This window comes from Schistocerca piceifrons, chromosome 8 (genome assembly GCF_021461385.2).
Source record: "Schistocerca piceifrons isolate TAMUIC-IGC-003096 chromosome 8, iqSchPice1.1, whole genome shotgun sequence".
NCBI lineage: Eukaryota > Metazoa > Arthropoda > Insecta > Orthoptera > Acrididae > Schistocerca > Schistocerca piceifrons.
In genome coordinates this window covers 24,350,185-24,378,019 of record NC_060145.1, presented here as the reverse complement: position 1 = coordinate 24,378,019, position 27,835 = coordinate 24,350,185, and the positions used below count along the sequence as shown (strand labels likewise).

Sequence of the window (27,835 nt, the reverse complement as noted above, 5' to 3'; positions counted from 1 at the left end):
TATTTCCTCTGGGTCTTATATCTGACTTGTTGAATGACTGTAGAGGAGTTGTTCATTGGTAATACTGCTATTCACATCATTTTACATAACTTTCTGCAGAAACAAAAAATATGTGCAGAAAATGTATCATGTTTCTTCATATAGGAACCAGGAGAATACTGAATGAATGCATGAGCAGAATTCATCAATACTACAGAGGTTCGTCTCAGTTTCCATTGTCAATAATGATGAAATGTAGTGCCCCAAGTTCAACTAATCCACAAAACACCAAAGCAGCAGCAAATCATACCAAACTGATATTCTTCACATTCTTCATCTACCATGTATGATTTACATAAAATTCACACCTGAAAATCAGAATACCATGACATTCTACAATGATGTGAAGGATTGTCATCACTAAAAAGTGACATGCATGCAATCTAATTTTTAATAAAAGTAAAAGTGGTTTCTACATCACTGATCATTTGCTAGTTTTTGATCAAATAACAAGTGACAACTCTCCCCTGCACACGCCATAACAGAAAATTTGGCAGTGGTAGACTACCTTCTGTTCCAAAAACTAAAACATCTGCTGAAAGGTACCTCTCCACTGCAGACTTAAAACATACAATGAAAGAGGATTCCTCAAATACATTTCAAAGGCTCCTTAGAAGGAGGCAGAACTGTGTTTACAGAAGGCCTTATGATCTAGAAGACTGAGGATATTTAGATACTTTTATTCAACCATTCTGGGAACTTTCTACACACCCAAACTACACTGCAGTATATGATTGCATAAATACGCTTTTAGAACTGTTAGATAGAAAAAACCCATAACAGGCATATTTCTGGATCTGTCAAAGGCTTTTGACACTGTTCACCACAAAATATTACTGGAAAAATTAGAACACTACGGTATCAGAGGAATTGAAAACAACTGGATTGCTACATTCCTAACCAATCGGATGCAGAGAGTCAGCATGAAATATACTAATAGACAAAGCAACTCAATAACTGAAATACTATCAAGTAATAAAACTGTAAAGCAAGGTGTTCCACAGGGCTCAGTATTGGGACCCCTACGTTTCCTCCTGTATATTAATGACTTGAGCCTGAATGTTGATGCACACAAAACAATAATATTTGCTGATGACACAACTGTACTCCTCAAAGGGGAGAATACAGAGGCTGTGCAAAAAGCTGTGAACTTGGCTACTGATCAACTCAGCAACTGGGCAAAAATCAACAGATTAACTATCAACCCCAAAAAGACAGCTTCCATGAACTTCCACACAACACAAAATGCAAATTCCTCTCAGCCATTTGTCACTATAAATAACCAGTCAATAGATACCGACACTGTTATCAAATTCCTAGGTCTGTGGGTTCAAGATAACCCGAAATGGAATACACATACAGGAAAGGTAAATGCCAGGATTCGTACTGGCTGTTATGCATTGAGTGCACTGAAAACGTGCTAGCCTGAAAACATTAACCAGTGCATACTACAATTACATACAAGCCCACCTAAAATATGGTGTAATATTTTGGGGAAGTTCTCCAACTGCTCTGAGCACATTCAGAATCCAGAAGAGAGCAATGAGGATTATTACTGGGAGCAAACCCACAGAGACTCCTGCAAACCCATCTTCAGAAAGTTGGAAATCCTTACACTGCCTTGCCTCTACATTCTTGAGACTAAAATTTTTCAGAAAACACATAGTGCCAACTGACTCCCGAGTCGCAAAAATAATGAAATACATGAACACGACACCAGGAAAAACGCAAACCTGCATGTTACACGTACAAACACTCAACTGTATAAAAAGGGAGTTTTCCACATGGGCCTCCAACTGTTCAACAATCTTCCCACTAGTATTAAGTCCATCGATGACAACATAAAATCTAGCACAGCCGTGAAGTCATATTTGTTGTGTCACTGTTTTTACTCTGAAAATGAATACTTAGAACAGTAATCTTGCTGTTTGTGTTAAATTGAAAACATTGAGCAATATAATACATTAGGATACTATAGGCCTACGTTAATATATGTTAACAATGTTAAATGATATTTTCCGCATCTGCAACACACTGTGTACCATCAGATCACATGGAATAAATAAATAAATAAACACAAATATTGTCTCTTTGGAATAATGTATCAAAGAGTGGAAGGTGGTGACCCTCTTCTGGTTTTGTTTTAATTTAAACATTCGAGTGTAGTAAATTAAGATCTTAACAGGATTGTACGTGTTCTTTCATGTCTCTTCAATGCATCTCCAGAAGAAGCTTGGCTTCACTTTTGTAGTCACGACTGGCAACATCAAACTCTTCAAAGTAATAATTGTTGGAGCAAAAATGGACAATTATTTGAAAGACATCTTGTTTACGCCAGTGACTCAAACTTTTTATTTCCACTATTGCGAATTCGCCCTTAGGCCATTATCAAGTGCAGCTGAAATACAAAATGTTTATAACATATTTTACAAAAATTGTTGTGTATATTAACAATCGGCCAATTACACACTTTGAAAAATGCAGCTATGTAACCATGTTTACCTAAATGTTTTGGCTTTAAGCCATGTCAACTTTATACAGGCTGACACATTTATATGTCATTATCATTTACTGTTATATACATTTGTAATGCTGCTAAGTAGTGTGAGCACACATGTCCATATACTGTAAAACAGCACAGTCTGTACATACAATATGTTCGTTCCACCATCACTAGTAACTTTTGCACTAAAGCACAGCAGCAAACGACTGTTTACAGATTACTGATAGCCATTTTGGGGCGTAAACGGATTACAGATATTATTCTAGTTCTGAGTACAGCGCCATTGCAATCCAACGACTGAACTAGCAAGCATGGAGTTATGCACTCCTTTTACAATTATGGTACATACTATAATTTCTTACATAACTACTCTAAATGTTAGAAAGGTGTAGGAACAGGACATAACTTATTTCATTATAGGTCTTTTAAAAACATTGTAGTTAAAATACGTGAAGGTTTTACACCATTTTATGTAACTGTAGGTATTATTTTGTAAATAGTATAATTTTGTACGTTGCCTACTCTAAATGTTAAACTAGGATAGGTTGTTTATTTCATCATAGGTTTTTAATACAACACAATTATACTAATATACTAAATTAGAACTTAATACAATATCTGAGTAGTGAAAGTGCATATTTTTGAAATGTCTGATGACGTTTCTGGAATTCATATTTTTAGCAGCAAGACTAAACAATCTCAGCCCATCTTTACACACAGATGTTTGTGGAGCATAAAGCAGGATACATGTAACTGAAATGAACTTTATACCAGAGATCAGGTACGTGACAATGCACAAATTATCAGGATATAAGAACTGTACATGACTTCCAGGTTTGAGGATTCAGTAAAGTGTAAAAAGCCTTTATGTGGTATAGTCAAAACTTGTATGTGTCTGGAGATGGAATCTGTTGTTGGTGTAGCCTTCAGTCCAGAGACTGGTTTGATGCAGCTCTCCATGCTACTCTATCCTGTGCAAGCTTCTTCATCTCCCAGTACCTGCTGCAACCTACATCCTTCTGAATCTCTATAGTGTATTCATCTCTTGGTCTCCCTCTGCGATTTTTACCCTCCACACTGCCCTACAATACTAAATTGGTGATCCCTTTATGCCTCAGAATATGTCCTACCAAGCGATCCCTTCTTCTAGTCAAGTTGTGTCACAAATTTCTCTTCTCCCCAATTCTGTTCAATACCTCCTCATTAGTTATATGATCTACCCATCTAATCTTCAGCATCCTTCTGTAGCTTCTATTCTCTTCTTGTCTAAACTATTTATCATCCACGTTTCACTTCCATACATGGCTACACTTCATACAAATACTTTCAGAAAAAGCTTCCTGACATTTCAATCTATACTTGATGTTAACAAATTTCTCTTCTTCAGAAACACTTTCCTTGCCATCGCCAGTCTACATTTTATATCCTCTCTACTTTGACCATTATCAGTTATCTTGCTCCCCAAATAGCAAAACTCACTTACTACTTTAAGCGTCTCATTTCCTAATCTAATTCCCTCAGCATCACCCAATTTAATTCGACTACATTTCATTATCCTCATTTTGCTTTTGTTGATGTTCATCTTACATCCTCCTTTCAAGACACTGTCCATCCTGTTCAGCTGCTCTTCCATGTCCTTTGTGGTCTCTGACAGAATTACAATGTCATCAGTGAACCTCAAAGTTTTTATTTCTTCTCCATGGATTTTAATTCCTACTCCGAATTTTTCTTTTGTTTGCTTTACTGCTTGCTCAATATACAGATTGAATAACATCGGGGAGAGGCTACAACCCTGTCTCACTCCCTTCCCAACCACTGCTTCCCTTTCATGCCCCTTGACTCTTATAACTGCCATCTCGTTTCTGTACAAAGTGTAATTAGCCTTTCGCTCCCTGTACTTTACCCCTAAGTCTACAAATGCTAGAAACATAGGTTTGCCTTTCCTTAATCTAGCTTCTAAGATAAGTCGTAGGGTCAGTATTGCCTCACGTGTTCCAACATTTCTACAGAATCCAAACCGATCTTCCCCGAGGTCGGCTTCTACCAGTTTTCCATTCGTCTGTAAAAAATTCTTGTTAGTATTTTGCAGCCGCGGCTTATTAAACTGATAATTCAGTAATTTTCACACCTGTCAATACCTACTTTCTTTGGGATTGGAATTATTATATTCTTCTTGAAGTCTGAGGGTATTTCACCTGTCTCATACATCTTGCTCACCAGATGGTAGAGTTTTGTCAGGGCTGGTTCTCACAAGGCTATCAGAAGTTCTAATGGGATGTTGTCTACTCCGCGGGCCTTGTTTCAACTTAGGTCTTTCAGTGCTCTGTCAAACTCTTCACACAATATCATACCTCCCATTTTGTCTTCATCTACATCCTCTTCCATTTCCATAATATTGTCCTCAAGAACATCGCCCTTGTATAGACCCTCTATATACTCCTTCCACCTTTCTGCTTTCCCTTCTTTGCTTAGAACTGGGTTTCCATCTGAGCTCTTGATATTCATGCAAGTGGTTTTCTTTTCTCCAAAGGTCTCTCTAATTTTCCTGTAGGTAGTATCTATCTTACCCCTAGTGATATACGCCTCTACATCCTTACATTTGTCTTCTAGCCATCCCTGCTTAGCCATTTTACACTTCCTGCCGATCTCTTTAAAGCTGTCGATCTCTTTATAGTCAGTACTGCCATTAGACTGGGTTTTTTTGAGTGTTACATTTACCGTACACAATCATGATTTCGGCTTTAAAATGCTATTACCAAGTGTTTTAATTTTATACAGTGCCTAAGATGGCATACTGTCATATTTAAAATACACTATTGGACACAATGTTGCCAGTCAATTACTTTTTCACTTTTGATAAAAAGAAGTTGTATAGAGCCAGGAATTCAGGCTTTCACAGACGAGCTCCTTTATAATTTAAAAATGCAGTACTTCTTACAATTTTTGCAGTGGAAGCTTGAATTTTTTTTTAGTTAAAGAGAAAAGTTTATATTATTATAGTCATGTTTCTTGTAGTGAATATCCGTCATCTATATCTCAGAAAAAATTGTAAATAATTTCAAAAACATAATCCATGCATGGACATTATAATTTTTTTAAGGTATTGCTCCCTCATAGATACCTTTGAAAAACTTACAATATTTGTATAAATATTCCATTATGTCACACAAAAAGAGTAAATTTGTATAAATAATGGGAAGTATCAAAACAACATTATTGTAAAATAAATACTGAAGTTGCTAATGACTACCATGTCACCACTAAATTGCTGAAGCTGGCTACACTGCATTTCCCTAGGAACAAATCATATCTGAGAACACTATTTTATCGCCGCCACTACATGTATTGCATCATCCAGTTTCTTTGTTTTTAATCATGTGTTCACTGAGCATGCAGTTCTGAGTACTTGTACTAAGTTGTACCCAGTGTCAATTAGTGGTTAAAAATTCAATTGTTGCAGTTTTTAACGATTCATTCCAAAACAAAAGTAAGTCCCCTAATGTTACAATAATAATGTGAAATACTTTTGTACTGAAACAATGGGATAGAATGATTTTTCATTATTTAATTACTTTTTAGGTTACACCAATCATCTTTTAATTATTTATGACAAATATTGATTTTATGACTGAAGCAGTATGGAAAGTACAAGTAGGCAGTGATTTTTTTGGACAGTATCTGCAAGACTGCAAGATATATGTGATAATGCCCTGACTTGTGTGAATGAACTGACCAGTGAAGAACAAGAACTTTTATTACAGCGAAGCAACAGTCATTCATACTGTGATTTAAGTGTTTCATTTCTGTGTGTGTTAAACACAAAGACAAGTGCCTGCGCAGATTCTCTCTATACAGGATGTTACAAAAAGGTATGGCCAAACTTTCAGAAAACATTCCTCACACACAAATAAAGAAAAGATGGTATGTGGACATGTGTCTGGAAACGCTTAATTTCCATGTTAGAGCTCATTTTAGTTTCGTCAGTATGTACTGTACTTCCTCGATTCACCACCAGTTGGCCCAATTGAAGGAAGGTAATGTTGACTTCGGTGCTTGTGTTGACATGCAACTCACTGCTCTACAGTTCTGGCATCAAGCACATCAGTACGTAGCATCAACAGGTTAGTGTTCATCACGAACGTGGTTTTGCAGTCAGTGCAATGTTTACAAATGCGGAGTTGGCAGATGCCCATTTGATGTATGGATTAGCACGGGGCAAAAGCCATGGTGCGGTATGTTTGTATCGAGACAGATTTCCAGAACGAAGGAGTCCCAACAGGAAGACGTTCGAAGCAATTGATCGGCGTCGTAGGGAGCACGGAACATTCCAGCCTATGACTCGTGACTGGGGAAGACCTAGAATGACGAGGACACCTGCAATGGATGAGGCAATTCTTCGTGCAGTTGACGATAACCCTAATGTCAGCATCAGAGAAGTTGCTGCTGTACAAGGTAACGTTGACCACGTCACCGTATGGAGAGTGCTATAGGAGAACCAGTTGTTTCCGTACAAGGTACAGTGTGTGCAGGCACTATCAGCAGCTGACTGGCCTCCACGGGTACACTTCTGTTAGGTTAGGTTAGTGGTGTTTAACGTCCCGTCGACAACGAGGTCACTAAAGACGGAGCACAAGCTCGGGTTAGGGAAGGATGGGGAAGGAAATCGGCCATGCCCTTTCAAAGGAACCATCCCGGCATGTGCCTGAAACGATTTAGGGAAATCACGGAAAACCTAAATCAGGATGGCCGGAGACGGGATTGAACCGTCGTCCTCCCGAATGCGAGTCGTCGTAACTGCCGTCTGCTTCACATCTGCTGTGTAGCGAGCTACCTTAATTTAAGTATTAACTGTATTTTTCTTACTTGTCACTTCTTCTTCCGTGTGTATTTGCTTTTAGGAAACTTTAATTGTCGGGTGCTATTAATAGTGTTCCATAGATTTCGTGTTTGTTTTGAATACAGTCAGAGAGAGTCCCTTTAGTCAGCCATAGTGCCAGTAATGTCAGTGTTGTCGTAACTGCCGTCTGCTTCATGTCTGCTGTGCAGCGAGCTACCTTAATTTAAGTATTAACTGTATTTTTCTTACTTGTCACTTCTTCTTCCGTGTGTATTTGCTTTTAGGAAGCTTTAATTGTCGGGTGCTATTAATAGTGTTCCATAGATTTCGTGTTTGTTTTGAATACAGTCAGAGAGAGTCCCTTTAGTCAGCCATAGTGCCAGTAGTGCTAGTGTTTGTTTTCAATACAGTCCAGAGACAGGTAGTGGTATTTTCATTGTTTTCTACAAGAAGTGCCTAGCAACCACAGTTTAGTTAATAAACAGCCGCCTTTAGTGAATTAGCAGTCTAGTTAAAGGTTGATTAACTCTCTTCAGTAAATTGATTCCTTAGGATGGATAGGATGTGTGACTGCTGTGTACGGACGCAGGAGGAGCTGGCCACTGTTCGCGAACAGCTGAGCGTGTTGATGGCCGCGGTCAGCCGTCTTCAGGCTGCTGCCTCGGAGTGTAGCGGCAGTGGGGAGTCTGGTGCGTCGCAAGGTACACCCCAGGTGTTACATGCTTCACCCACTGTCCCTGCTGTCGAGACATCTTCGCGTGTACTGGGCGCGGTTGGGCCACCCTCTCCCCAAGGGGAGTGGCGGGTTCAACGGCGTTCGCGGCGCACGAGGCGGAGGGTCAATGTGGAGGCTGGCCGTGTGGCATCGCCCGCTCTGCCTGTGAGTGGACATGTGGCTGCTCCTTCAGCAAGGTCCGAGCAGGCACACGGGGGGAGGGGTTTATTAGTTATTGGGAGCTCCAACATTAGGCGGGTGATGGAGCCCCTTAGGGAAATAGCGGGAAGGTCGGGGAAGAAGGCCAGTGTTCACTCTGTCTGCTTGCCAGGGGGTCTCATCCGAGATGTGGAGGAGGCTCTGCCGGCGGTGATAGAGAGCACTGGGTGCACCCGACTGCAAATTGTTGCTCATGTCGGCACCAATGACTCCTGCCGTCTGGGTTCAGGGGTCATCCTCAGTTCGTACAGGCGGTTGGCGGAATTGGTGAAGGCGGAAAGCCTCGCTCGCGGGGTGAAATCAGAGCTAACTATTTGTAGTATCGTTCCCAGAACCGATCGCGGTCTTCTGGTTTGAAGCCGAGTGGAAGGCTTAAACCAGAGGCTCAGACGATTCTGCGGAGATCTGGGGTGCAAATTTCTCGACCTCCGCTATCGGGTGGAGAAATGTAGGGTCCCCCGGAATAGGTCAGGCGTGCACTACACGCCGGAAGCGGCTACAAGGGTAGCGGAGTACGTGTGGAGTGCACATGGGGGTTTTACGTTAGAGAATCCCCTCCCTAGGCCCGACAAGACGCCTCCTGAGACGCAGCAAGGTAGGAGTAGGCAAAATGCAACAGGGAATAACAATATTAATGTGCTAATAATAAACTGCAGGAGCGTCTACAGAAAGGTCCCAGAACTGCTCTCACAACGCCCATATAGTACTAGGGACAGAAAGTTGGCTGAAACCAGATGTAAATAGTAATGAAATCCTAAACTCAGATTGGAATGTATACTGCAGAGACAGGCTGGACAGTGAACGGGGAGGCATGTTTATAGCGATAAGAAGTGCAATAGTATCGAAGGAAATTGACGGAGATCCGAAATGTGAAATGATTTGGGTGAAGGTCACGGTTAAAGCAGGCTCAGACATGGTAATTGGATGTCTCTATAGGACCCCTGGCTCAGCAGCTGTTGTGGCTGAGCACCTGAAGGATAATTTGGAAAATATTTCGAGTAGATTTCCCCACCATGTTATAGTTCTGGGTGGAGATTTTAATTTGCCGGATATAGACTGGGAGACTCAGACTTTCATAACGGGTGGCAGGGACAAAGAATCCAGTGAAATTTTTTTAAGTGCTTTATCTGAAAACTACCTTGAGCAGTTAAACAGAGAACCGACTCGTGGCGATAACATATTAGACCTTCTGGTGACAAACAGACCCGAACTATTTGAAAAAGTTAACACAGAACAGGGAATCAGCGATCATAAAGCGGTTACGGCATCGATGATTTCAGCCGTAAATAGGAATATTAAAAAGGGTAGGAAGATTTTTCTGTTTAGAAAAAGTGACAAAAAGCAGATTTCAGAGTACCTGTTGGTTCAACACAAAAGTTTTGTCTCAAGTACAGATAGTGTTGAGGATCAGTGGACAAAGTTCAAAACCGTCGTACATAATGCATTAGGTGAGTATGTGCCAAGCAAGATCGTAAGAGATGGAAAAGAGCCACCGTGGTACAACAACCGAATTAGAAAACTGCTGCGGAAGCAAAGGGAACTTCACAGCAAACATAAACATAGCCAAAGCCTTGCAGACAAACAAAAATTACGCGAAGCGAAATGTAGTGTGAGGAGGGCTATGCGAGAGGCGTTCAATGAATTCGAAAGTAAAGTCCTATGTACTGACTTGGCAGAAAATCCTAAGAAATTTTGGTCTTATGTCAAAGCGGTAGGTGGATCAAAACAAAATGTCCAGACACTCTGTGACCAAAATAATGGTACTGAAACAGAGGATGACAGACTAAAGGCCGAAATACTAAATGTCTTTTTCCAAAGTTGTTTCACAGAGGAAGATTGCACTGTAGTTCCTACTCTAGATTGTCGCACAGATGACAAAATGGTAGATATCAAAATAGACGACAGAGGGATAGAGAAACAATTAAAATCGCTCAAAAGAGGAAAGGCCTCTGGACCTGATGGGATACCAGTTCAATTTTACACAGAGTATGCGAAGGAACTTGCCCCCCTTCTTGCAGCGGTGTACCGTAGGTCTCTAGAAGAGCGTAGTGTTCCAAAGGATTGGAAAAGGGCACAGGTCATCCCCGTTTTCAAGAAGGGACGTCGAGCAGATGTGCAAAACTATAGACCTATATCTCTAACGTCGATCAGTTGTAGAATTTTGGAACACGTATTGTGTTCGAGTATAATGACTTTTCTGGAGACTAGAAATCTACTCTGTAGGAATCAGCATGGGTTTCGAAAAAGACAACCGTGTGAAACCCAGCTTGCGCTATTCGTCCACGAGACTCAGAGGGCCATAGATACGGGTTCACAGGTAGATGCCGTGTTTCTTGACTTCCGCAAGGTGTTCGATACAGTTCCCCACAGTTGTTTAATGAACAAAGTAAGAGCATATGGACTATCAGACCAATTGTGTGATTGGATTGAGGAGTTCCTAGATAACAGGACGCAGCATGTCATTCTCAATGGAGAGAAGTCTTCCGAAGTAAGAGTGATTTCAGGTGTGCCGCAGAGGTGTGTCATAGGACCGTTGCTATTCACAATATACATAAATGACCTTGTAGATGACATCGGACGTTCACTGAGGCTTTTTGCGGATGATGCTGTGGTGTATCGAGAGGTTGTAACAATGGAAAATTGTACTGAAATGCAGGAGGATCTGCAGCGAATTGACGCATGGTGCAGGGAATGGCAATTGAATCTCAATGTAGACAAGTGTAATGTGCTGCGAATACACAGAAAGATAGATCCTTTATCATTTAGCTACAAAATAGCAGGTCAGCAACTGGAAGCAGTTAATACCATAAATTATCTGGGAGTACGCATTAGGAGTGATTTAAAATGGGATGATCTTATAATGTTGATCGCCGGTAAAGCAGATGCCAGACTGAGATTCATTGGAAGAATCCTAAGGAAATGCAATCCGAAAACAAAGGAAGTAGGTTACAGTACGCTTGTTCGCCCACTGCTTGAATACTGCTCAGCAGTGTGGAAGCCGTACCAGATAGGGTTGATAGAAGATATAGAGAAGATCCAACGGAGAGCAGCGCGCTTCGTTACAGGATCATTTAGTAATTGCGAAAGCGTTACGGAGATGATAGATAAACTCCAGTGGAAGACTCTGCAGGAGAGGCGCTCAGTAGCTCGGTACGGGCTTTTGTCAAAGTTTCAAGAACATACCTTCACCGAAGAGTCAAGCAGTATATTGCTCCCTCCTACGTATATCTCGCGAAGAGACCATGAGGATAAAATCAGAGAGATTAGAGCCCACACAGAGGCATACCGACAATCCTTCTTTCCACGAACAATACGAGAATGGAATAGAAGGGAGAACCGATAGAGGTACTCAAGGTACCCTCCGCCACACACCGTCAGGTGGCTTGGAGAGTATGGATGTAGATGTAGATGTAGAAGTGTGCTAGCCACTGCGCCACCTCGCTCGGTACACTTCTGTGAATGGTTCATCCAACAATGTGTCAATCCCCATTTCAGTGCAAATGTTCTCTTTATGGATAAGGCTTCATTCCAACGTGATAAAATTGTAAATTTTCACAATCAACATGTGTGGGCTGATGAGAATCCGCAAGCAATTGTGCAATCAAGTCATCAACACAGATTTTCTGTGAACGTTTGGGCAGGCATTGTTGGTGATGTCTTGATTGGGCCCCATGTTCTTCCACCTACGCTCAATGGAGCACGTTATCATGACTTCATACAGGATACTCTACCTGTGCTGCTAGAACATGTGCCTTTACAAGTACGACACAACATGTGGTACATGCACGATGGAGCTCCTGCACATTTCAGTCGAAGTGTTCGTACTCTTCTCAACAACAGATTCGGTGACCGATGGATTGGTAGAGGCGGACCAATTCCATGGCCTCCACGCTCTCCTGACCTCAACCCTCTTGACTTTCATTTATGGGGGCATTTGAAAGCTCTTGTCTACGCAACCCCGGTACCAAATGTAGAGACTCTTTGTGCTCGTATTGTGGACAGCTGTGATACAATACGCCATTCTCCAGGGCTGCATCAGCGCATCAGGGATTCCATGCGACGGAGGGTGGATGCAAGTATCCTCGCTAACGGAGGACATTTTGAACATTTCCTGTAACAAAGTGTTTGAAGTCATGCTGGTATGTTCTGTTGCTGTGTGTTTCCATTCCATGATTAATGTGATTTGAAGAGAAGTAATAAAATGAGCTCTAACATGGAAAGTAAGAAATTCCGGACACCTGTCCACATTACATATTTTATTTCTTTGTGTGTGAGGAATGTTTCCTGAAAGTTTGGCTGTACCTTTTTGTAACACCCTGAATAAGAAAATTTGCTGTGATACCTTCAAGTGCCACAAACGATCTGTTTCATCTAGGCTGCATGAAAATAGTATAAAAAAGGCAAAGACCTTTAAAATGAGAGGCTTTAGCATTATTTCTGGAGAGAAAAAGTGCCCAACCTGTATCAAACATAATAATGAAAAACAAGCAAGTGACGACTCATCACCAGACTATGTAAATGACAGTAATGTGAAGGTGCAGACTCCTGCAAAATCTGTGCTCAATACTACTTAACTAGCTTAGGGGTATCTCCTGCAAAGCTGCATTCAGTTTCTCGGCATAATCGGTATGCAGCAGACAAACAAAAATTGGAATCAGCAAGCTGGGGCTCTGAAAACTAAAATTTCACATCCATATCAAGTTGAGCTGGCTGCTGATGCAAGTACTAACCCTGACAATGATTTAACAGAACTGGAAGAAAAAAGGCAAAACATCATGATGAACTCGTGGACAAAATCAAACAGACAATTGAATAATCATGAAGAAATTCAGTTACTTACTCTTGTGCCACCAACTTGGTCTTGACAGAAAGTCAGTTCCAAATTTCAGGTTTCTGAATATTTGGTACAACAAGCAAGAGCTCTTCTAATGGAGAAGGGTATTTTATCGATGGCTGAGCAGAAAAGAAGAAAGACATTGCCACATGATACAGTGAAAAAAGTAGAGTTTTTATTTGGATGACGAAAACACAGGAATAATGCCTGGGAAAAAAGACAAAGTGAGCACCAGCAAAAATATCTTTGAACAAAAGTGTCTTGTTTTAAGTAATTTAACTGAACTGTATTCTCTCTATAAAGAAAAAGGTATCCTGTAGACACAGAAGGATTCCAAAATTTGCTTCTCTTCGACCAAAACTGTGTATACTTGCATGATCATCAGGAACACATACCGTATTTGTGTGCATTTACCACCAAAATGTTAAATTGCTTCTAAATTCCACTTCTATTAAAGAAACATACCAAGATCTAACCAAAATCATAACATGTGACATAAATAATGGAGCCTGTATCAACTGTGTGAAAAATGCCCCACCAGTTCAGTGCTTCAAACCCTCTTAGAAAATGAAATAGGAGACTATGAACCTGATGAGATGAATCAGTACAATGGGTATCAAATGATAGAATGACTTTAAGTGTTCAAATCACTTCTCTATCAGAATTCTGTGACACACTAATTAAGAAAATTGAAAAACGTACTCCCCACTCTTTTATTTCTCAACCACAATCTGATTATCTGAAAATGAAGAAGGAAACACTTGATGAAGGATCAGTGTTAATTTTAATGGCTTTAAGTGAAAATCTCAATTTTGTTGTTCAAGATGAAGTACAGGTGTACCATTGGAACAATGGCAGCTGCACTCTTCACACTGTCCATATATATTACAAAAAGGACAAACAGTTGCATGCAAAAAGTATTTGTATTGTTTCTGATGATCTAGAACATGATGTTGCTTTGGTGTACCAGACTCAGAAGATTGTATTGAATTTTTTTAAGTGTGAATTTCCAGAAATTCATATAATGTTGAATATTTCACTGATGGGTGTGCTGCACAGTATAAAAATTGTAAGAATTTCAGAAATATTTGCTACCATGAACAAGACTTCAACATAATGTGCGACTGGTCTTTTTTAGCTACCAGCCATGGCAAATCTCCCTGTGATGGTATTGGTGGTACTGTTAAAAGACTTGTCACAAAAACAAGTTTGCAAAGAATTTATAAAGATCAAATACTTACAGCTTCACGGGTATTTGAATTCTGTTGTGAGAACCTGCAAGGCATTTCAGTTCTCTTCGTTTCAGAAGATGAAATGGTACAAGTCAGAGATTATCTTTCTCAGTGCTTCCCATGTGCAAAAACAATTCCTGGAAAATGACCTATGCATCACATTGTACCAATATCACCAACCAAGATTGGAGCGAAAAGGCTGAACTGTGATACGGATTTTAGTATCGTGCACGATTTCTCAGATGCACTTCCACTACTAATGCCAGAATGCACTATGCAGCCCAACTGCTATGTTGCAGTGCATATGACTCTTCTTGGTATTTGGGAATTGTTGAGAAGGTGAATTGTGAAGAAGGAGATGTTACAGTAAGGTTCATGCATCCTCATGGACCATCCCCGTCCTTCCATACGCCTGATGGTGATGATTGTGATGTTCCTTTCTCTCATATCACCACAGCAACAGGATGTAGTTATTCTCTCAGAATAGAGTCTTCAAAGTTGGTGGAAGAAATGTGGTTCTCATACAAAAAAGTATTACCTAAGCATCAAAGTGTCTCATCACATGTGTAGTTCCGAATCAACTTGAACGCAAATTGCAGCACCAGCATTTTGTGCAGTGTTGACATTATTGGCTTTTGACAAAATGCTTAAATATTATAAACAAAATGCTATGTATTTTTACATCGAGTTACTTTTGGTTGTGGCAGAAGTAATAAAGTGTTCATATGTCATGTAATGTACAAATTGCCCTATATTTTATAATGTGTATTTTTGTTTCATCTATGGCAATTTTTTGCTCTATTTGGATATTGTTATGCATATTTAAGTTGTTAATGTCTCTTGCATAGTAATTGTACTTATCTCCAGTATATATAATTTTTTCCCCAGTGCCATTCATTTCTCAAAACTGATTTTTTGTGTGATGAAACTTTAATATTTGTAGACCACTTTTTAATTTTTTCCGTATTTTTCTGATTTTACAATAAAATTAAATAAAATTAATTTACAAAAAAATAATTGGACAATTTTTCAGAAACTACTTGTCTGAAAGGATATTCAGGGAAAAAACTGTCAGCATACCATTTTTTGTTTAAAAACTGCAGCCAATTTTCAGATTTTTACAGTTTGCTTTGAAGTAACGAATTGCACCAAACTTTCAGCAATTGCTACTAACAGAATGTATATAAAGCAATAAAATTGGCAAAAGTTCATAATATTAGATACAATAGAAGTACACAAAATCTCAGTTCACATCTAGATAATGGGTGTCATGGCCTGGATGACTTGACATGGAATGACCCCAACACTTTGGATGAATATGTGCTATTTGTTACTGCCAGGCACGCAAGGTAGTGCCCATCCATATTGTGGTCACATGGCATGTTCAGTCACCCATCCATTGGTTTCCCCACAAGCATCAGCATTGAAGCACTTTGCCCTCACAAGAACTGAAATTTTTTGATACGGACAGCACCATTTGACACGCTTGTGGCTGCAGCGGTGCCTCACACAGGAGCAAGCTGTGGCCGGAGTATATAGCCTGAGTATTTCTGATCTGTTCATAGCGTACTTTAAATGGGTGGGGAATCCAAATCACTGTCAGATACAAAAACTATTGTACGATTTCCTTACAAATGTGAGGGAGGATTGCACTGCATTATTTTCTATTCTTTCCAGGCTATGCTCCCCCAACAGAGTATGGTTCTCATTTAGCCAGTTCCTTACTTTTATCATTTCAAATCGAATGTTGTGGATCATGGGCCACATTCAGACATCTAATATTGTAGATGAATGCCCACAAAAGCTATTAAAATACCACGCTCGAGTCTTGGTGTAGCACTCCTACTCAATTTAGTAGAGAGATTGATACTAGCGAGCACAGTACGTGAAAGTAAGAATTGAAATTTAATATCATTATAGTCAAACATCTATCTAAAATTTCAAGTATAAAAAGGTCAAAATGAAATATAATGAAATCACCTGTTCAAATGGTTCAAATGGCTCTGAGCACTATGGGACTTAACATCTGAGGTTGTCAGTCCCCTAGAACTTAGAACTACTTAAAACTAACTAACCTAAGGACATCACACACATCCGTGCCCTAGGTAGGATTCGAACCTGCGACAGTAGCAGTCGTGCGGTTCCAGACTGAAAAACCACCTATTCAAATCCACTGTTAGACAGCAGTAAAAAGGAAACCTATTGCGTGTACACCCACCTGCAACTTCACTGTGAGCATCAACAATGGCACCTTTCAGTTCAGCCATCATTAGCTCCATAGTGGCTCTAAGACAGCCCAACTTATTAGCAGGACATTCATGTGCATCTAGAGATGCTAATTCTACCACCTGCAACACAATAAAAAAAGGAGCCCAAAATTTATTTTCATAAGTTAACATACTACAAGAAATTTTTATGTATCAATTCTTAATACACAAATTCCAATTTGGTACCTGAAGGGCATTTTATTAACAGAAGTTCTACTTCACTTTTAGAAGACACCATCATCAAAATTTTCCATACTTATGTTCTTCAGCTGTACACATCCCAATTGTTTCTGCATGTTCTCTAATGACATCTATCTAGTTTTCATTGGGTCATCCCTTCACTCTATTTTATTTATTTATTTATTTTTTTAAACTTTCTTGGTCCATTTACCATGCCTTTATTTGACTGTATATCCTGCCCATCTACATTTCACTACCATTATGGTCATAAATACATCTTCTGCTCTAATCTGCTCCCTGATCCGTTTGTTTTCCATCTCCCTTACCAGTTCCTAACATCGATCTCACTATTTCTTGCTGAGCAATTGTTTGTGCTACAAGTCCATATCTCGCTACCACAAGTTAAAACAGATAACATTTGCAGACTGTTAACTTTCCATTAAGACACTTCAGAATAATGGTTCCACAAACTCTAATTTTCTAAGTGCACTCTATGCCATTTTTACCCTTCTAGTAAACCAATTTCATGTCCTACACAATAACTAATCAACTAGTCCTTTTACTTATAATTTTGTACATTTTTCCCTCTTTGTTAATTATGCATTACAGATTTACCAGCCAATTTACAAATTTTTAATATTAAGTTCTTGCTCTGAGGGCTAACGATACACCACCATTAACACTACAAACACGGTTCAGACAGTTTCAGATAAAAAGTATGTCCTATTAGTTTTTACAGTCTAAAATGGATACAGTCAGACTAGTTAGGTTGAAATATGTTTCAAATTTGTTTCACTGTTAGTCAACTTGGCAAAATGACCATATGCACAGTTTCACCTGCCTACCTGAGCTGTAAGTTATTGAAAAATAATTTTGAATTATGACAATCTTCACATGATTCCTGCACTTGAAAGTGTCTGGTGAATGGCCCTCAATTATTGCACTGCACAAAAATGTGTGCTTGTCACTGCTTCCATTGATTTATGAGAAGAACTCTGATTTCACAACTAAAAGTGATTGAAAATAACTTAATATTAACATAGAAATACTATTTACATTTTGTCCATTATTTTGTGTTTCCAAACAGGTGTACCAGAAAATAAATACAAGATTTCCAACACATCAACATTAATTTTATTTCTTGTAAATATTGCAAAATGCTGAAATATTGATACGATTCTCCAAATGCATATCATTTGTGTACAATAAACATAAATTAAGGAGGACATCTGACATCAGTGAGTCACAGTAAGTGAATATATGTGTGTGTGTGTGTGTGTGTGTGTGTGTGTGTGTGTGTGTGTGTGTGTGTTAGGGGTGCCCAACGGCGGGATCATCAGTACCCTTACACTTATTAAAACAAACGAATGTGGAGAGGAACTAAAATTGTTGTACACGCATGCACTCGAAATGACCACAGAGTCACTCTATCTCACATGCAGTACAACCAGTTAGGCAGGATGATAGCTGGTCGAGAAATTAAAACAAAACACAGACGAGCTAAAAGAAAAGCACAGGGAAATGTGACTGGTTGACCACTTACAAAAAACTTGGATGAGCCAGCCACCCTGTTGACACATTAAAAACATCCTCCCTAAAATCTTGTTAAAAATGTTGGACAATTCACAAAACTTTAAAACTTGGACCACTTTTGTTTCATCATTACATAAAATAGATTGCAGATCCGCAGGTGAATCTGCCGTAGTCTGCTGATCGGCAAATAAAATGCAGTCCAATAAAATGTGGCGCACCGTGATCTGCACGCCACAAGCACCACAGATTGGAGGGTCCTCTCACCAGAGTAAGATTCTGTACATCATAGGGCTGTGGCCTATGCGAAGAAGAGTAAGAAGGACCTCGTCCCATCAACGTGGCTGGAATGAAGTACTCCACGGCCGAATTGTGGGATTTACAACAAGGAATTTGTTGTCTGTCACTTACAGCCACTCGTCTTCCTATTGACACTGGACTTCATACCTCAACGATGAGGTGAGAGCATGCAGAGGGATAGCACACCAAAATACCTGAGGGTGACGACACGCCACCATGGCTGCTCCATCCACCCTTTCATTCCCCACAATTCCCACCTACCCTGATACCCAGCAGAAAGACACTTCCTTCCCCAGTCGTTGTAGTTAGAGAAGAGTATCTTGGATATCCCGGGTTACTTTATCTGCTGGGTACAAATGTTGTCGTCGTAGTTGGAGGAGGGTATCTTGGATATTCTGGGGTACTTTGCCTGTTGGGTAGTGCAAATGTTGAACAGAGTGAAGGGCACTTAGATAATCTGCGCAGATGAGAAATCTAACACTGGGAGAACGCCTCATCTGCTCCAGTGCCCGTAAGATCGCTTATAAATCTGCGTCAAAGGTTGTAAATTCTGGAGGCCATCTAAAAATGTCAGAAAATATCATACTAAATATCGGAAGCAGGCGTGCGCTCTCTCCTGTACCACACCTAATCTAAAATCACCCTGAGCCTCTCCGGTAACCAGGATGCAGACACTTAAAACCCTGGATTTGGGGTTGTTCTGGCTCCACACCAAGTGCCTCAAGCACACACGTTGCACACTGATCTCAAATGGCATCGTGGCTCTTCAAAGGCGCTCCAGAGATGGACGAGCAACAGTATGGTCTGTGGATGAAGTTGGAGCTGTGAGGAACTTAACACGCCTGACTCATCATAAGGAGGTGGCACCAGATGGTAAGTGCCAGTTCACCCACCTCAGCACAGAGGCTGGGTACGGGACTGGTCCGATAAGCACCCATGGCCGCCAAATCACCTCATGGTGGACAGCGGCAATGATCCGTGAATAAGAGGGCCTTGCTTACCCATACACCATGCACCCGTAGTCATGCCACAAACACATGAAAGCTCAATAAAAATCGAGGACACACACCCTGTTTGCTCCTCAAGACCTGTGGCTAACACACTTGCTGATGTTCAGTGCCTTCTGGGTTCTGGCTTTTAGGTCTCACAGGTGTGGCAACCACTACAATCTGGAGTAAAAAATGAGGCTCAAAAACTGTACTGTGTCTCTAAAATGTAGGATGGTGTTCCCCATATTCAAGGCAGGCAAATTAAAAAGATGACGAGAATGATTAAAATGACCACATACAAACTTATCCACAAAAGCCCCATTGATGCAGTTGTGTGAGAATACAGTGTCTCCAAGTAGCATCGTTTGCCTTACTTGTATCAAAGAAAATGCCAATACAGTGATGCTTACGGAGGAAAGCCTGCTGAACAGCCGCCTCTAGGACGGTCAGGTTGTCAACAGTGGACTGAAATCTTCAGAATCCACACTGAGAGCAGCTAAGGAGTTGCCTGGTCTCTAACAACCAGACCAGATGACGGTTATCCATCCGCTTCATGGTCTTCCCTTGGTATGGTGCGATACTTTTTTTATTGTTGTATATTTAGCTTCTCCCCACCCTAAACCCCAATTTTCCGCAGTTGTCCCATTAGTTTAATTTTATTTTGCATTTGTTGGTGTGTCTCTGTAGTGATGTCATCATTTTGTATACACTGGAAGCAACCGTTTCTGCCACATTGGTGTCGCCATGAGTCAAAGCAAAAGGTGTGGAATCTGACACTTCTGTAATGCCAGGGAATAAACATGGCATAACTAAACTGGTGATTCTGGCCAGGCTAGTGAAGTCAACCACAGAATAAGTTTTGACAATGGCAGGAATAGTTACAGAATGACGAGACTGATTGTTAAAACAAGGAAAGAGAAGAAGCAGGGGCACCACACAAATTATATGGAAGAATATGACGATTCCAAACTTATATAAAAATTTCATACTACTCCTTTTCGATCTCATGCTTTTGAAATTGGGGCACAGGAATGAAATGTAAAACTTTTCCCTAACAGAAAACTAACTTTTTGATTGTAGTAGGCCTAATAGGCATTTGATATTGGTACTTCATGAATCATATTCCGTGGTGCTATCTATGTAAAAAAGAGTTAGATTAAAATGATGGTTTGTGCCAAAACATCTTGTTTATTGGGCATGTTTTACAAATGCTGCAATATTAGAAATGCCTTTTTCATTTCATCATGCAGACAGTGACAAAATAGACATCATCAAATCAAAAAACCACACCAGTCTTGGGTACTATTCGTATTAACAGCTTTTTCAGTATTAGACAATGACATTTTGATTTTTCATGTAGTGAAATGTTTGACAAACTTTGATGAGGTAATAGATTCTTTCACAGAAGTGGAAGCATGCCATGTAAAGCTGTAGCAAGATTAGAGAGCAAAAAATGCTGGAACCTAAGGATTGAAGAAATATGTACTGTCTTGCTAGTCTCTTGTCTTTACTGGCTTTTTGTTTCCTACATTTAATTTTACATCACACAAAAGAGAAGTTGTTACACACTAGGCAGTAAAGAGTGTAAATTTTGTGAAGATTTCTTATTCTCCTGGTTACAAATAATCCCACCCAGCATTAAATGTAAGTTCTTTTTAAGGTGGGTAGTATGTCAGACTGGTCAGGTGGGAGCAGGAGGGGCACCACAGGACATTTTTTAAATTTCCACTGTCCTGAGTGTAGGTTTGATGGCTTCGATTACAAAATATACACGACTGAATTCCACAGTGTGAAATACAGTGATATGTGATACAAGAATGCTGTGTGAAGAGAGGTGGCACTGCACTTTGGCACATTTAAGACCAAATAACATATCCTACATTTTCTCAAACATATATATTTTATGTATCAAACTCTTCAGAAAGATGTGCACTACAAAATGAACATATTTTTGATTTTTTTTTTAATTTGTGACATCCTATCTCAAATGATCGAGGGAGGTGGCAGCACTATCAAGTTTTTGTCCCGGTTCGGAAATATCATAGATCCACAGCTGTTTTATTGTATCTAGTATCTCCTATGCTGGCCAATCAACAGGGTCTGTACTGTGTCTCTTATATCTAACACAAAATTATGCAACAGAATTGCTGACTAGTATATTTACCTTCATGAGAAATGTCAGTTTGCCAATGGACACCCTAGTTTTCAGAACTACTATTTCCTTCCTAGGGCAGGTAGGGAAAAGGGGGGGGGGGGGGGGGGGGGCGAGCACAAGGGAAGGTTAAATGGAAGGGCAGGTCACGCAGATCCCAAAAGGAGAAGGACCTACCAGCTGTGAGGAATACTGGGGACAATGTTTATTAACAGTACTGACATTTCTTCTGAATGTATACAATTTTTACCTCCTACACTTCCATCCATTTCCAAATTGATGATTCTCTGGTGTCTTAATATGTTTCATATAACTGATCCCTTCTTTTAGTCATGTGATATCACACACTTCTTTTATTCCCAATTCGATTCAGTACCTTGTCATTAGTTACCTGATATACTCATCTAATCTTTGGACTACTTCTGTATTACTACTTTTCAAAAGCTCCTATTCTCTTTCCATCTTAACTGCTTATTGTCAATACTAACCCACGTACAAGGCTACACTTCAGACAAATAGCTTAAGAGACGATTTCCTACTACTTAAATTTCATTAGATGTTACACATTCCTGTTTTTCAAAAATTATTTTCTTGCTATAATCAGTCTGCATTTTGTAAACCCTTCTGCTTCAGCCACCATCAGTTATTTCACTGCCAAAAATAGCAAAACTCAACAACTTTCAGTGTCTCATTTCTTAGTTCAATTCCCTCAGCAAATCAATTTAATTTGGCTGCAATTCCCTTACCCTCATTTAATTTTCATTGGTGTTCACTTACAGCTTCCATGGTCTGTCTACCAATTTCATTCAACTGCTCTTTGAGTACCAAAGCTTGTAAATATACACACACCGCAGTCTGCTATACATGTCAAAAGATGCTTTGTACTACTGCTGCGTCATTCCCTTTCCTGTCCCACTTGCAAATAGTGCAAAGAAAAAATTATTGCCTGCATACTTCTGAGCTTTAATATCCAATTTTTTTCCTTACTGTCCTTACATGAGATGTATGTTGGAGGCAGCAAAATCATTCTGAGTCTGTTGCAATTGCTGGTTCTCTAAACTTTCTCAATAGCTTTTGCAAAAATATCATCATCTCCTCTCAAACAATTCCATCTACAGTGAAGCAGTATTTCCATAAAGCTCACATCATGATCAAACCAATCAGCAAGAAGTCTGGCAGCAGGCCACTGAATTGTTCCAAAGCCTTACTATAATCTGACAGAGTGAAGATCTCAACACTTCAGTACAACTCAGTATGAAAGGATCTCAGAAACATACTGTATGTGGTCTCTTTTATAGGTGAACAACCCTTCCCAGAAGTATTCCAATAAACCACTGTCAGCCATTTGCCTTCCCTACGAAGGACTATATTTGTTTGATCCATTTTATGTCATTTTGCCATGTTACACCTAGATATGTAATTTATGAGAGTGAGTCAAGCTGCATACCATTAACATTATATTCATACGCCACAAGAATGTCTGTTGAACTCACCCACATTAATTTACATCCATCCACACTTACAGCAAGCAGCCAACATCATGCAACAGAAATTCTTTCCAAGCCATTCTAAAACCCCTACAGGCACTTTAATGATGCTTTCCCATAAACAACAGTATCATCAGAAAATATTTCCCTGGGACACTCCTTAACTTTCTCTGTAATTATAAGTATCCACCTGGGAGAATGTACTGGGTTCTAACAATAAAAAAAAGATCTTGACCAGTCACATACTCTGAACCTGTTCTGTATCCTTGGCCTTTGTTAACATACTACAGTTTGCTGCAGTGTGAAGGCTATCCAGAAATTTAAGAATATAGAATGTGCTGGTTGGTGTGCCTACATGGATCACAAAACACTGTGTATGAAAAAAGGTGAGCTGTGTTCTGCATGAGTAGTGCTTTGTAAATCCAACACTGATTTAAGGATGACAGAATTTCTGTTTCCAGGAAAATTATTATACTTGAGCTCAGAATATGCTAAAAGGGCCTGTATCACACCAACATTTAGGTGCACCAATTCTTTTGTCCTGCTTATGTCTGGTAGTAGCCTGTGCAATCTTATAGTCCATTGGGACTGTTCATTCTACAATACATTCACTGTACTATAATTGTGAGCTGAGAAAGAGGCCAATGCCACAATCCTCTGTGCAAGCGAGCTGCAATTACATCTGGGCCTAGACATTCATTTTCAGCTGGTTTGGCTGCTTTTCAACACATGGTTAAACTATGCAAAAGATGTTAATCTTTATACAACCAGAATTTCAGATGGTAGCAATCTTTCTTGTCTGTATAATACCCTTTAAAAAATCCTGTGTATACAATACAGATTCACAATATTCCTTCATGACACTCACCTGTCTTTCCGTTTGTAATGATAAACAATACAGTGGAAAGAAAAGACAAATAAGAAATGGTAACTGTTTTATTTATATTATCTAGGAACAATAATGACTGCAATCACTGAGTTATTAAAAGTTATGTATTTTAATTATTTTTTAATAAAAGAAGTTTCTTCAAATATACAGAGTAATAGCAAATGATTCACTGCGTTTTGATGTCTTATAGTTTCAGATATATAACACATGCACCTGTTTGCACTAATAATCAATGGAAACAGTATATTTTGAAGTTGTGTTTACATCACTGTGGTTTCATTGTGATATTCTAGGTTGGGAGGGAGACAGCAGTCTAGAAAATGGTAACACATAAACATGAAGAATTCTGTGTGCTGCAGTATGAGAAGATAATCCATCACTTCCAAGCAGCATGCTTTCTGAAGACAGTACAGTGTACCGCCTTCAATACACCAATGTATTCTGTGGTGGTATCAACAGTTCATGGAGACAGAGTGCCCCTGTAAAAGGAAAAACGCTGGATGACCAAGTGCTGCAATTTAAGTTGTGGAGAGTGTTCAATAGGAGTTTCTTTGTAAACCAGAGAAATCCACACGTCATGTAAGTCACAAACTGGGCATTTCTCAGCCCGCCTGTGGAAGATTCTGCATGAACAATTACATCAGAAACTGTATCACATACAGCTGTTGCAACTTTTACAGACAAATGATGGCACCAACAGATGCAAATTTTGTGAATTGGAGATAACAAATTTCTCCCAACGCATGTTCAGTGATAAGGCGACATTTTCAATAACTTGCCAGCAGCCATAAAAAGCTTAACAACCAATGAAATTCAGTTTAAGAGAAGCCTAAAGGATTTATTGGTGGCCAACTCCTTCTACTCCACTGATGAATTTCTTAGTAAAACCAACTGATTTGTATATAAGTACAAAATAACTTCTGCACAATTTCAGTGCAGTAATGTGTTCATTGAAAATTTGTGTGTGTGTGTGTGTGTGTGTAAGTATAATCTAACTTCTGCACCATTTCAGTGCAGTAATGTGTTCGTTGTAAATAAGTATTACAGTAGTTGTATTACATGTTTATTACCTTATAAATAAATAAAAACTTTTTATTTTAAATTCAGTGCATTAGTATTTGTAAAATGACTCTTAGTGTTCATTAAAAAATGACGATCATTCCACTTGGGACCTGTGGAATGGTACATTGGCTTATTTGTTTTAGTTGTAAATATTTGTCATGTATTGTTGTTTTTCTGACATGTTCCACATCCTGGAGGACCTCCTCACTACGGATCAATTGGAATGAAAGTAAATCTAATCTAATCCACATAAACAGTCAAGTGAATCTTCATAGCATTAGCATAAAAGTCACAGAAAATTGTGATGTACAGAGGAGACTGAAACAAAGTCTTCAAAGGTGACTGCCTTCTGTGTTGTTTCAAGTAGCGAAGAGTACGGGCCCTAATTTTTTTCTCGAAAAACTTTGATGTGTACCATGTACCTAACATACTGAACGACGGGTTGTTTCCGACAGTGATAGCTGATATTAAAAAATTCAGACTCCAATAAGATGGAGCTCTGCTTCAATGGCATACAGTACTGTGTCATCTGAAAGAGGAACTTCCACACCAGTAGATTACACGCTGCATTCGTGAAGATTTGGCATTCTTCAGATGGCCCCAAGGTTACTTGACCTTACAGTTAGTGATTTTTTTTTCTTTAGGGGTATGTGAAGGACAATGTTAACACACCACTTTTGCCACCAACATTGACTGAACTGCATGACTACATCACTGCTGCAGTGGTGAAGACTGACGGGCGTGTTCAAACGAGTTTGGGCGGAACTTGAGGTAATGCACAGATGTTTGCCATGTGACTCAAGGAGAGTATATAAAACATTTATAATGATGTGTATGAAACCTGAAAATTTGCTTTCCCATACAGTGTATCAATTACTTTTTTTACAAAATTCTTTGTGAAGTATATTCATTCAAAACCTGATGAATCATTTGTAATCATCCTGTATACGACAACTTACTGCAGCTGGCAAAGGAACAGCTAAATCAACTGGAGCTCCCAGCTGATCAGGTGTCACACCATGGTTAGACAGCTTTTGCAAATGCGTGTAAATTTCAGCATCTTCTTCCTTGTATAGTGCACACAGAGCTGGGAAAACCAAACTATGCAGCTGGTTCACCATGTAGCTGTTGACAACAACAATTCCTTTAAATTTCAACACATACCAGACATAAAAAGTACATAAAACACTGACATTGCTTAGAAACAGATTATAGGTAAGCTTACGAAAGACTTGTTCAAAGAATGCAATTATATTATAGCCTTCGTACATTAATCTGTTATGTGGAAAAATTTAAAAATGGCACTAATTTTGTTGCTGTCAGATGGAGCAGAGTAGTCTAAATTGCTAATAAAACTCTGACAAATTAAAACTTTATGCTGTAGTGAGGCCGGCTGGTGTGGCTGTGCGGTTCTAGGCGCTTCAGTTTGGAACCGCGTGACCGCTACGGTCGCAGGTTCAAATCCTGCCTCGGGCATGGATATGTGTGATGTCCTTAGGTTAGTTAGGTTTAAGTAGTTCTAAGTTCTAGGGGACTGATGACCACAGATGTTAAGTCCCATAGTGCTCAGAGCCATTTGAACCATTTTTTTGCTGTAGTGAACAACGAAGGCACAGTTCACTTTGATTTGTGAGGACCTCTTTCCTATTCTCCAAACTCTACAGAGGTTATCCCCATGTTCTTTATTGCACTATAGTGGTGCACACATAAGAAGAAAGGCGGTGGGACAATACACAGTGGTAATTTGCAGTACCATTTGACGCTACAGCCAACAGTGTCATTCTGGTGTGTATGTCTGTAGTGTGCATTACAGGGTTTGTGTGTTTAGAACATTTAGCATTGATTTTCATGTTAGTATTGGTATGATGAATATACTTAGCCACTGTAGTATTCATTATGGGTATCATTAAGGGAAAACAAGTATTACATTAAAAAGCAAAAGTTACAGTTTTCTGTGCTTATTAATTTTACTACTGAGGGTCAGGGGCATAGACAGTACCCCAAAATGGCACTCATCCCAGCATTGCCAATTACCAGTGTAAGCAACAGCTCGATGATGCAAGACATGGGGAAGACGTAGAGAAAACACTAGCGATGTCACATGGTATTCTACAGCTCTCTCTGTGCAGAATGCATCATGCACTCACTTTGTTGCTTGTATATCACTATACCATCCTCAGCCGTGTGTGTGTGTGTGTGTGTGTGTGTGTGTGTGTGTGTGTGTGTGTGTGTGTGTGTGTTTTACTAATAATGATTTTACACAGTATTATCATTATTTCACAATAAACACCAGTTTTTAATGCAAACAGTCCGAAATTGTTTTTCCTATTATTATATTTTCTTGACACAATCTTACAAAATTCCCTTACTACATGTGAATTCTATTTAGGTTACTGCTCAGGCAGAAGAAAATTTTATTTAATAAGTTGTATTCTAGACAGAAGAAGTAGATTGCAACATAGCCTTCAAAAAAATGGTAACACACATTGCACCACCTGAGTAAGAGGCACAGCTCAACTTTATTTCATACTACTATAAACAAGATGCAGTAATACGTAAAATAAGGGAAAGGCAACCACTGACCTATAGAAGACTGATGT

General features: G+C 39.5%; 1 protein-coding gene across 1 annotated transcript in view; it reads right to left on the bottom strand.

Moving 5' to 3' along the window:
- The window catches only part of LOC124712560 (ankyrin repeat domain-containing protein 27-like), a 99,872-nt gene that overhangs the window by 32,419 nt on the left and 39,618 nt on the right, over positions 1–27,835 (bottom strand). Inside the window, exons 7-8 of the mRNA XM_047242874.1 lie at positions 26,195–26,360; positions 16,598–16,727 (exon numbers count right to left, since the gene is read on the bottom strand). Coding sequence (XP_047098830.1) covers positions 16,598–16,727; positions 26,195–26,360 — 296 coding nt within the window. The remainder of the gene's footprint in view (positions 1–16,597; positions 16,728–26,194; positions 26,361–27,835) is intronic.